Here is an 11,950-nt window from a genome sequence, read left to right as displayed (position 1 = left end):
TCAACCTTCAAATAATCATGTACAGTTATGCACTCAATACTTGGTCGGGAATCCTTTTGCAGAAATGACTGCTTCAATGCGGCGTGGCATGGAGGCAATCAGCCTGTGGCACTGCTGAGGTCTTATGGAGGCCCAGGATGCTTCGATAGCGGCCATTAGCTCATCCAGAGTGTTGGGTCTTGAGTCTCTCAACGTTCTCTTCACAATATCCCACAGATTCTCTATGGGGTTCAGGTCAGGAGAGTTGGCAGGCCAATTGAGCACAGTGATACCATGGTCAGTAAACCATTTACCAGTGGTTTTGGCACTGTGAGCAGGTGCCAGGTCGTGCTGAAAAATGAAATCTTCATCTCCATAAAGCTTTTCAGCAGATGGAAGCATGAAGTGCTCCAAAATCTCCTGATAGCTAGCTGCATTGACCCTGCCCTTGATAAAACACAGTGGACCAACACCAGCAGCTGACACGGCACCCCAGACCATCACTGACTGTGGGTACTTGACACTGGACTTCTGGCATTTTGGCATTTCCTTCTCCCCAGTCTTCCTCCAGACTCTGGCACCTTGATTTCCAAATTACATGCAGAATTTGCTTTCATCCGAAAAAAGTACTTTGGACCACTGAGCAACAGTCCAGTGCTGCTTCTCTGTAGCCCAGGTCTGGGGAATGCGGCACCTGTAGCCCATTTCCTGCACACGCCTGTGCACGGTGGCTCTGGATGTCTCTACTCCAGACTCAGTCCACTGGTTCCGCAGGTCCCCCAAGGTCTGGAATCGGCCCTTCTCCACAATCTTCCTCAGGGTCCGGTCACCTCTTCTCGTTGTGCAGCGTTTTCTGCCACACTTTTTCCTTCCCACAGACTTCCCACTGAGGTGCCTTGATACAGCACTCTGGGAACAGCCTATTCGTACAGAAATTTCTTTCTGTGTCTTACCCTCTTGCTTGAGGGTGTCAATAGTGGCCTTCTGGACAGCAGTCAGGTCGGCAGTCTTACCCATGATTGGGGTTTTGAGTGATGAACCAGGCTGGGAGTTTTAAAGGCCTCAGGAATCTTTTGCAGGTGTTTAGAGTTAACTCGTTGATTCAGATGATTAGGTTCATAGCTCGTTTAGAGACCCTTTTAATGATATGCTAATTTTGTGAGATAGGAATTTTGGGTTTTCATGAGCTGTATGCCAAAATCATCCGTATTAAGACAATAAAAGACCTGAAATATTTCAGTTAGTGTGCAATGAATCTAAAATATATGAATGTTAAATTTTCATCATGACATTATGGAAAATAATTAACTTTATCACAATATGCTAATTTTTTGAGAAGGACCTGTATATTAAAAGCACAATGTTTTGACCCAACAGGAACTCACTTCTCTTTTGAAGAAGGACAGCAATGGACTTCCAACAAAGAATGTGCTAAATTAAAAGCCCAGGCCTCAAATTCTTTGCATATTTTATTTTTCTTATGATGTTTTCCAACTCACACGTCATATTTTACATCTTTGCAATAAAACATGAATACAATAGTTTTTTTTTTACGGTTTCATAGATCCAAAAATATTTAAGCTTTTTTTTTTGGATACGTAAGTTTGAACCTGTCAATAAGAGTATGTGCATGTGCGCGTTTGATCATGATGGCTTCACACATACAGTATGTGTCACTCGCCGTCCTCTGTCCTCCTCGCCGTCTCTCCATCAGCTACAGAATCATGATATTGCTTACAACTGTGAGGTTGTAAAACTGAAGAATCACACATGAGCTCAACGGTTTTTAAATACAAACATCGATGCACAAATACTCCCCGAAGGAAGAAAACAAAAGAAAAATGTGGAGCCTAAACAGAAAGGCAGCTGACCAGAAAGAACCAAGCTAATAAATAATGATATGTGATTGGTGCAAAGTGCAGATACAAAACAAACTTTTACACTGAGTTGATTCTCTTTTTTTCTTTTTCTTTTTTAAATAATCAACAAATGTGGATATGTGAAGGTTTCCTTTGCACTTTCAGTCTCATTCAGATCAGCAAGTTGCCTGCCAAGCCTGAATCAAGACTGTATGTACATATTTGACAGAACAATCACCAAATATACAAAGGAAATCATGTCAGTCTCGTGTTCGTCATCCTCAGTGGCACAAAAAAGAGCTCTTTATAATAACCTTCTCCAGCAAAAAAAAAAAAAACAAACAAAACAAAAATCACCATTCTTGATGCCGCCATTTTTACCATCAGTCTTGTTGACATTATAATAATTATTACACATTATTTTACATACAGCAAGTCATTAATAAATTAAAGGTGAGAAGCGCAGTTTGTGTAGTGAAAGAACAATTGCGACTCTAAACGAAGAGGAGCCTTATTTACATAAAATCTGATTTTGGGTAAAAAATATAATAGCAACCTAGGAAGATTAAATCAAACAAGATAAAAACTAAATCAACAGTCTGGGTAACTTTTGGGGGTAAATTTAAGATCAAGCCAATTGCACCAGCTTCTGTACAATGTGTACAGGCTAGTGCATTAGTTTAGAGACAACAAAGAAATTTTAATTTATAGTCCATTCAAATAATTAATAAACAAAATTCCAAGAAGTTCGAAATAAAACAAGGAAAAAAATATAGAGAAAAAAAAATGACTTAAGTATGTGTGACGACTTAAACATACCAGGAACAGTAAAATCGATCTGTCCCATGAGGATCGACCTCTGCTTCACTTACTCTCTGCCCTCATGTTGCAGTCACTGTGTTGTATTACTGAAGCAGGTTTCGGTGTGTGTCTTCTGGTTATTATGGGTCTGTGGTTACACACGTGTGCACAGAGGAAGCCGTTCCCACCAGCGCATCCTCAATGCAAGGGAATAGAGCCTAAGGTCTGAAACTAAATTTTCCTTTGTCTCGATACCTGTGGTTTCCCCCCTTTGTGTTGCTGAGGCACAGCAGTGATGTAGCACTCCTTCCCTCGTCCAATTCACTCACCGTCCGCCTCAGTACCTGTTCTGGTGTTCGTAGTGCCAGCGGTTGAAGTCGATGTTAAACGCCACAATGCTTCCGGAGGCCATGCCGGTGATTAAAGTCCTGCAGGGCAGAACACGTGAAAAAAATCATATCTGCCACATCAACTGGCCACAGTTTCATAGGAATTAAAAGACTCTTTGTGTATTACATAAATAAAATTGTCAGATTTGTGAAAAAGTATGTCTCTTCTTACAGTTTTTGTCTGTTTTCACTTTTTGGTCACACTTACAATTTTAAAACCAAATCTTAAAACCTACCTGGCACTATGTGAAAAAGTTAATGCCCCCTTATTAATCATGAATTAACTGTGCATAACCACAATAGCTGGGTTCAATTTTAATAGCCGCACCAAGGTCACTAAAAGACCTACAGAACCAAGAAATCACTTTATTGAATTTAATGCTTATTCCAAGCCAGTAAGAAAACAGATACAGTACAAAAATGAAAATAAAATAAGTATAATGTACCAAAGAATAATAATAATAATACTAATAATGACTTGGAATGGCCATTTAAACTTAAAATAAAAAAACTGTTTGGGCTGATCGAGAGGAAAAAAAGCACAAAGGAGAAAGTACATATCGTCACCGGGTTTCTGTTGCTGCTTTGGTTTTCAAAACAGTTGCCAAATCGGATCCCATGTATTTTGCGGGTAAACCCAACAATTTAGCTTCGACTAATCATTATATTTATACTAATGTGATTTTTGGTTTTAACACTTTTGCTAATTTGGACTGATCAAGAAATGTTTCCGCTTTAGTTCAGCTACTTCAGCATCTCAGCTATCCCATTTTAGCTTATTGCATTTACACAACATTTTGGTAGTAAATGCTTACTGTTTTTAGTTTTTAACATTGATTCCCTTTTTGTAGTTGTTTGAGTTCCTGTGTTTCTGTGTACCTCTGGTCATGTGAGAGGTCCATGGCCCGGATGCCCGCGTCACAGCCTGGATAGATGTAAAGCTGTTTGAAGTCACACGCCTGCCAGACTTCCACCACTCCATTATCACCTCCAGTTACCAGGTTCTGCCCGTCACTACTCAACAAGATGGCCTGAGAAGAGGTAGAACAGAGATTAAAGGAGGCGTGATGAGTGGATGAACAATTACAGCCTGTTTACAGCAGCATTAACGGCAGCCTTACTCGAGAGGAATCATTGACTTCCATTTGTGCCAGCAGTTTGCCATTGATGCTAAAGTTGCAGAAGCGACCTCTCTCATAATAGATGATGCAGTGTCCCTCACTGGACACTGAAATGAGGCGAGGCCGCATGCAAAGCTCTGGACCCTCCAGAGCCCTTAACAAGTCACCTGTAATGGTGTGGACCAGGCATGGGCCCTCTGAGGAGCAAAAATAAAGGCAACATAGTAATATCAAATTATTTGGGGTGTTTGCTTGACTTCAAACATAAAAAAATTTTAATGTCACAAACCTTTGGCTCCACTAATAACTAGTCCCAGCTCTGCGCAGACAGAAACACACACCACTTCATGGTCATGTCCTGTCAGCACCGCCCTGGGAGCAGGGTAGTCACCTGGAGGAAACATATCACCATGAAGCTTAAGCTCTTAGACCCTAAACATATTCAGAGTAACCCACAGAAACATCTTCATCATGACACCACTCACTGTTATTAGGGTTATCCCCTATAATATGATGTCGTCCACTCCAGTACCACAGAAGAAGAGTGGCGTCTCTGGAGCCGGACACAATGTAGCAGTCTCCTCCAATGTAGGACTCTGACCGGGCCAGGCATGTCACAACGTCCCAGTGGCCGAAAACTATCTGGGTCAGCTTTCCTGCAGAGAGAGAAGACACTGTAGTCAGTGTCTGTCCTCTGATCATATGCTGGAAGGTCATGGGTGCTTAACTTAATAAAAATAAACCATGATAAAAGGAGAAGCAAGCCGACAGAATTAACACGTGTTTTTTTAAATCATGGAATAAATATTTTCTATCTAAATCCATTATATTTGCAAATCAAATAAAAAACACACAACATGTTGGCTAAATATCCACATGACCAACCCGTTTCAGTGGAGTAAACTCGGAAGCTCTTGTCCCAGAAGCCGCAGACCAGGATGTAGCGGTTGTCGGCGGTAACCACAAAGCAGTGCGTGTTAATCTGGATGCTCTGGTCCACCAGGTCAGTGATCTGTCGCTTGTTCACACCTGAGTTGTTCGCTACATGGGAGCACAGGGAGGTTAATAATGGAAGAAGGTGGACAAAAAGTACAATACAGTTTTGTAATTAGCCATGTTATACAGTAAGTGTGATTATTACATGTATATCTGCTAATAGACAGTTTAGTCTTGAACATTACAATTATTGACTGCTAGCACTGTTGTTCACACTACTTTAAGATAATTCTACAGCAGTAGATTTAAGGGTAACTAGCGAGTAAAAAAAAAAGGGCCATCCACACTTATTGGCAAAATTGGTAAAGACTTAATAATTTCATTCCATACTCTCACACTGGAAATTTTGAAAAAACAAATTTAGTATGTGCACATTAAAATATTTGTTTTCAGCAACAAAACTTTCACAATAATTGCTCCCTCTAACAATTCCAACAAAATAAATATTATTGAATGTTTTTTTTTTATTTCTACCACTCTTCTATCACAAGTTGATCAGACTGTCAAAAAACGTAATGTGGCAAATAAGTCAATTTCCCTTAAACAATTGAAAATGGGAAAGACAAGAGAACATGGCATTCAGGAAACGCAGATGTATGCTGATTTTTTTAAATCAGGAATAACCGCTCACCTAAACTTGGTCATATCCACAGTCAAAGCAATAATTGGTCTTAACCTTCAGAGCTTACATAGACAGGCTTCTTCGATATTATTGATTCGATTCAGCCGCTTTCGTAGTCTGTGATCTAACCAGAAACTTTTAAGTCTGTCATACATACTATAGCGCTCGAGGAGACCCATGTTTCCAAACTGTAGTACCTAGACTTTAAAGAGTTAGTAACTGTGGGTACCTTTAGAACGAAGCTTCTTTAATCCAATAAGCGTTTGGTGAGATTTGGGTTTTAATGACAGCTTTGTGTTTTGTATTTCTGTTAAAGGTATGGAATGTCACTGTTTATTTTATTATACTGCTTTTCTGTTAATCACTTTGTGACATTTGTCTGTGAAATGTACTACATAAGATTCATTTTTATTTACTTTACGTCTTGGTAACACAAACAATAAGCAAGACAGTTACTGAGGTAGACCTAAATCTTATAGAAAGCCTGTGAACTGAACTAAGGGGAAGAACGTAAGAAAGGACTCAGGAAAATAAATGATCTAGAGAGACTTTAAAGCATCAGCAGTGGAGGTACCAATTATTTTGTTACACATGATGTTATGTAAAAAATGTGTCTTGATGTATTTATTTTTCCCCACTGAGCAGATTTCTCAAAATTAAAGGCTGGATTTTTCTAAAATGTTCAGAATGAATTATTACTGTTATACAAAATAAATAATCTTTTTAATCTGTTGTTGTAAGATGTTTGTCCACTGACCTATGAGAGGATCCATTTCTATGGGTAGATGATGAGCCTGTTCTAGAGAGTATCCTGGAGCTCCGCGGAGGCCTGAATAGACAGATATTACAGTCACATATACGTATGAGGGATTATTGTCATCACAAACAAAACAAAATCCTGCAGCACTCACCGACTGTGTTGTGCCAGCGGTTTACAGCAAACAGTCGGCTACACGTGACAGTGACGGCCGCAGGTATGCTGAGGTGGGGCAGCGTGTTTGCCGCAACGTGAGTAACAGGTGAGTTGGAGGGGAACTTGAGCACCATGATGACATCCTGCTGCATCTGATCCTTAAACATCAGAGGGCTCTGGGGAAGGAAACACTAGTGAGACAGACAGAGAGGAAAGAGAGAAAAGGACAGAGAGAAAGAGGAGGGAAGGTCAAGGTATATGATGGAGGAAGGGTTGCAGACGGAGGAATAGGGAAAGACAGAACGGATGGGACAAAGAGAGGGGAGGGAAAAAGTAAATTAGTGGGAGAACAGGGTCAGAGCAGGTTCACACACTGAGGAGGCGTGAGAACTAGGGGAGGAGGTGAAGGCACTGCTTGGGTCGGGGTTTGAGACTGAAAGGTTTGGGTTTGATATGTGGGCACACTGAGGCCTCATACTGCTGAGGACAGCAGGAGGACAAAGGTCTAAAACTAAAACAATAATTATTATTACATGCGCTTGTATGTAAAAAAACACAACTTGACAACAATAGCATTTCAGTAAATGCATTGACTGGAAATATGGGAGAACTGACAAATCCAAAACTTTATTTTCAGCAAAAAAGAAAAAAAACATGACAAAAAGCAGCTTGATGTCTGCTCTTGTTCATAGTAACTACAGCTAGACGGACTTTTTTTTGTCAGCAATCACTTTAGAGTGATAAAAAATGATGTCTGTGTGCAAAAGCTGTCTTACCAGGTGCATGGCGGAGGAGCGAGGTGGGTGGGGCTCTATCAGCAGCTGGGAGGGGACCTGACCAGAGGCCTGAATCTGAGCCTCAATCACCTGAAGACAAAAGAGACAGAGATAGGGTCAAAACAGAAGAAAAAGAAGGTTACACATAATTTAGAGACATAAAACTGAGTTTACTAAGGCGGAGCGTTATCCAAGTTAATAACTGCTTCAGTGCCTTGCAGAAATACTCAAACCCTTTGAATTATTCCACATTTTGTCATTTTACAAACAAACCTCTTTGTATTTATCAGGATTTTAGGTGACAGACCAATACAAAATATTACATACTATAACTGTGAAGTGGAAGGACATTTATACATAGACATTTCTACAAACAAAATCAGAAAAGTTGAATCAGAAAAATAGCATGAATCTGTAATAAGCCCAGCAGAGTCAATACTTTGTAGAACCACTTTTTGCTGCAATTACAGCTGAAAGTTTTTCGACATGTATTTGTACCAGCTTTGAGCATTTAGAGACAGAAGGGCTTTGGCTGGGCCATTGTAACACATGACTATGAATAGATCTAAACCATTCCATTGTAGTTGGACTTCCACCCCTGTCTCAGGTGTTTTACAGACCCAAAATGTTTTCTTTCCAGGATGTGAAGTGTTTAGCTCCATTGATCTACCCATGAGCTCCGACTATGTTCCCTGTCCCTGATGAAGGGATGCTTCCCCTCAGCATGGTGCTGTCACCACCATGTATCACGGTAGAGAAGGTGTGCTCAGGTTGCCCGTTTTCTGCCACACAAAGGGTCAGATAAACATTTCATATTCATCTCATTTAACCAGAGCTTCCACAGAGCTTCACAGAACAGCTGGATTTATACTAACATTAAATTACATACAGGCTAAATGTATAAGGCAGTTTATGAATGCAATTAGTTGCTCCATATTTTATTTAGGGGTATTAGAGTGAAAGGGGTTGAATACAAATGCAGATAGTATTTCTAAATATTTAGAAAACCATCCTTCTTTTTCCTTAAACTTCAAAATTATACACTACTTTGTGTTGGTCTGTTATATAAAATCCCAATAAAATACATTGACGTTTGTGGTTGAAATGTGGAAAAGTTCAAAGCATAGGATACTTTCGGAGACCCTTGTACATCCATTGTGTGTGCTTTGTTTACCTACAATTTGCACATTATACAGTTTTATTAATGTAGTAATAAACTGTGTGATCTGAAATAATTGTGATCCTAGAAACTAGATTTGAGCAAATTCTTGATAATGTGTAAATCTATCATGGGTGTCTGACCTCACGCTGTGCAGCATCCACATTGTCTAGGTTTATAGCTCCCTCATAGGACAGGAAGTTGAAGACGTTGAGAGCTCGGACTGCTTCTGGCCCTCGCTGCTTGTAGCCAAAAATGAGATCGATCCACTGGTGAAGCTGACATGAGACAAACTCACTCTCCAATGCCTGAGTGGAGTGAGAAGTGGAGGAGAAGAATATATTTTGTTTGTGTAAAAAGGTCGAGCCGCAAGGTGTCTGTGTGTTTCACAAATGAGTGCGCCTCCTACCATTCTGTTTATGCGGACAAAGTCTTCAGGTTTCTTAGCCCAGACAGGAAGCTCTACATCACACACAGGAACGCCATCATCACGCACGCCGAGTTCGTACTCATTACTGTTCACAAACATCTCTGGCAAGTAGTAAAACTCTGGGATCAACTCCTATATGACATGAAATACATCAATTTATTATTCATCAGTTATTTCATTTTTATTACTGATGGATTACAACCTGTCATGAGCTGTGTAGAAAAGCAAACACAACTGTTATAATTAATTCATCCAAGCGGAATATCATCCAAGTGCCACCATCCAATAAATACATACATACATTATTTGTCATTGCAATTTGTACATTCCAATGAAATTTGCTCCCTGCATTTAACCGATCCCATAGAGAACAGTCGGCAGCTGAGCAGCGCCCAGGAAGCATTTCGAGGCTAAGGGTGTTGCTCAGTGAGTGGCAGTATGTGGGATTTAAACCTACAGACTGCAAGCAGGCTGCTCTAACCACTCCCCTATTTACTCCCCTTATTTTCATGCCTCAGTGCTGACTTATTTCATGCAGACTAAATTGTTTTCAGGTATTTCAACTGCTACTTCTGGTTACCTCTTCCCTCAGTCCAACAGAAGTTACCTTAACATCCGCCGTGTTCCTCTGGCAGTTCCTCCACGCACGGCCGATACCAGAGAAGGCTCTCTCTGGATGGTCAAATTTACCGTCGTTGGCATTTAGGAAAAATGTGGTAAAGGGCTCCTACGGGCACAGAAACATACATATTATTTCAGAGTAAATAACATTAAACATCCAAACTGTTGAAAACCCTGAGGAGTCTTACTGCTTGCAAAGTATGTTATGTGAACACTTACTATTCTGACCATCCACATCAGTGTGGAGTGAGCTGTGGAGTATAAGGTTGTGTAGTGGTGAGAAGGTGTGCCGTCATCGTCCCATGTTTCATAGCTCTCTGCGTAAAACGCCGCTCGCTTGGGATTTAGAGCACCGATTGGCTGGAAAACACATATTGTTGCTGAAAACCTCTGAATAGCATGAACGGTATTATTACTAATATCATTTTTGTACTTTCTCTGTTTAGTCTGTAAATAACTCCTCCAATATCTGGGCACACAGTGGTATGGACATAAGATCTTGTTCAGTTTTACATTATTTACTTTTCTAAAATTGTATTAAAACATTATGCTAACCTTGGAAAGGTCTCTGAAGTTGCCAGGCAGAGTGAGATCAAGCTCCTCTGAATCATAGTTGGTCAGGACCCAAGGGAAGATAGGGTACTGGTTCAAATCATTATAGGTCCTCCCTGCAGAGACAAATGTTAGACAACAGAGATGAAACACTACTCCAGTTGAAAACATGTTTGTTTCTGTTTTACATCCTCTAAAAGCACCTAGTAGTTTTATTGAATATACATTGCCGGTTTACAGACATATCAAAGTTCACATCCAATCACGAAACCTATTTTGGGCTTTTTATTTAGTACCTGAAGAGTTCTTATGTTTAGGGTAGAATGATATAAAACAAACATCTTCAATGAAATTTCAAAATTAATGCACACATTGGAATTTCTGCTGGATATTCTTTAATCTACACAGGGTCAAAAATGATACACTCACCGGCCACTTTATTAGGTACACCCATAATACGGCTCATTAACGCAAGACGATCTGCTGCAGTTCAAACCGAGCATCAGAATGGGGAAGAAAGGTGATTTAAGTGACTTTGAATGTGGCATGGTTGTCGGTGCCAGACGGGCTGGTCTGAGTATTTCAGAAACTGTTGATCTGCTGGGATTTTCATGCACTACCATCTCTAGGGTTTACAGAGAATGGTCCAAAATAGAGAAAATATCCAGTGAGCGGCAGTTCTGTGGGCGCAAATGCCTTGTTGATGCCAGAGGTCAGAGGAGAATGGCCAGACTGGTTTGAGCTGATAGAAAGGTAACAGTAACTCAAATAACCACTCGTTACGACCAAGGCATGCAGACGAGCATCTCTGAACGCACAACAAGTCGAACCTTGAGGTGGATAGGCTACAGCAGCAGAAGACCACCCTGGGTGCCACTCTTGTCAGCTAAGAACAGGAAACTGAGGCTACAATTCACACAGGCTCACCAAAATTGGACAATAGAAGATTGGAAAAACGTTGCCTGGTCTGATGAGTCTCGATTTCTGCTGCGACATTCGGATGGTAGGGTCAGAATTTGGTGTCAACAACATGAAAGCATGGATCCATCCTGCCTTGTATCAACGGTTCAGGCTGGTGGTGGTGTAATGGTGTGGGGGATATTTTCTTAGCACACTTTGGGCCCCTTAGTACCCATTGAACATCGTGTCAATGCCACAGTCTACATCTTTGTTTGTTGTTGTTTTACTTTAACTGGGTGTTTTCCGAGGTCTGTGACAATGATTACAAATCTCGATTAAAAATGGCTTTCAAGTGAAGTTAAAATGATTTAAAAAATGTATGATTTATGTTTAAAAGGCTGATTTGTGCCAGGAGACCAAATGGTTCAAATAAGCTGTAACAGTTCCAAGAACAAAGATGGTTAAAAATCTAGCTAGAACTATGCCAAAAGCTTGTTGATAACTATGAAGATAATGGTGGTTGAGTTGCATCCTGTTAAAGGATGTTTAACTAAATGCAGAGTAACAAATAAGCAAAAAAGTTATCAGAGATCAAATACACCATAAGGAAGTATGGTACTATATATTTGTTCACCAGATTCAAATAATTGGACTACAAATAAGGACAAATGCATCATACATGTTAGCAAGGACGCTGGCTTGTAAAATGTATTTACCTGCAATAGTATTTAGAAACATGAGGTACTCAAAGTTGGAGATCTCTCTCCTCTGCCAGCGCTGCGTCATGTTCGATGACTTGAAGAGCTGACGTGGGGTGGCCAACGAGATGCGC

At 40.4% G+C, this 11,950-nt stretch overlaps 1 protein-coding gene across 1 annotated transcript in view; it reads right to left on the bottom strand.

Annotated features, from left to right (window-relative positions):
* Window positions 1-1,430: 1,430 nt before the first annotated feature.
* The window catches only part of nbeaa (neurobeachin a), a 147,512-nt gene continuing 136,992 nt past the window's right edge, over window positions 1,431-11,950 (bottom strand). The window contains exons 48-62 of the mRNA XM_047378858.1: window positions 11,835-11,950; window positions 10,222-10,334; window positions 9,886-10,026; window positions 9,653-9,772; window positions 9,025-9,177; window positions 8,759-8,923; window positions 7,457-7,546; window positions 6,679-6,871; window positions 6,525-6,596; window positions 5,035-5,190; window positions 4,635-4,805; window positions 4,439-4,540; window positions 4,150-4,346; window positions 3,908-4,059; window positions 1,431-3,067 (exon numbers count right to left, since the gene is read on the bottom strand). Of these exons, the coding sequence (XP_047234814.1) occupies window positions 2,977-3,067; window positions 3,908-4,059; window positions 4,150-4,346; window positions 4,439-4,540; window positions 4,635-4,805; window positions 5,035-5,190; window positions 6,525-6,596; window positions 6,679-6,871; window positions 7,457-7,546; window positions 8,759-8,923; window positions 9,025-9,177; window positions 9,653-9,772; window positions 9,886-10,026; window positions 10,222-10,334; window positions 11,835-11,950 (2,032 nt within the window). The 3' untranslated portion in view covers window positions 1,431-2,976. The remainder of the gene's footprint in view (window positions 3,068-3,907; window positions 4,060-4,149; window positions 4,347-4,438; window positions 4,541-4,634; window positions 4,806-5,034; window positions 5,191-6,524; window positions 6,597-6,678; window positions 6,872-7,456; window positions 7,547-8,758; window positions 8,924-9,024; window positions 9,178-9,652; window positions 9,773-9,885; window positions 10,027-10,221; window positions 10,335-11,834) is intronic.

Source organism: Girardinichthys multiradiatus, chromosome 11, assembly GCF_021462225.1.
Source record: "Girardinichthys multiradiatus isolate DD_20200921_A chromosome 11, DD_fGirMul_XY1, whole genome shotgun sequence".
Taxonomy (NCBI): Eukaryota; Metazoa; Chordata; class Actinopteri; order Cyprinodontiformes; family Goodeidae; genus Girardinichthys; species Girardinichthys multiradiatus.
The sequence above is the reverse complement of the archived record's forward strand: the minus strand, read 5'-3'. Positions and strand labels throughout refer to the sequence as shown.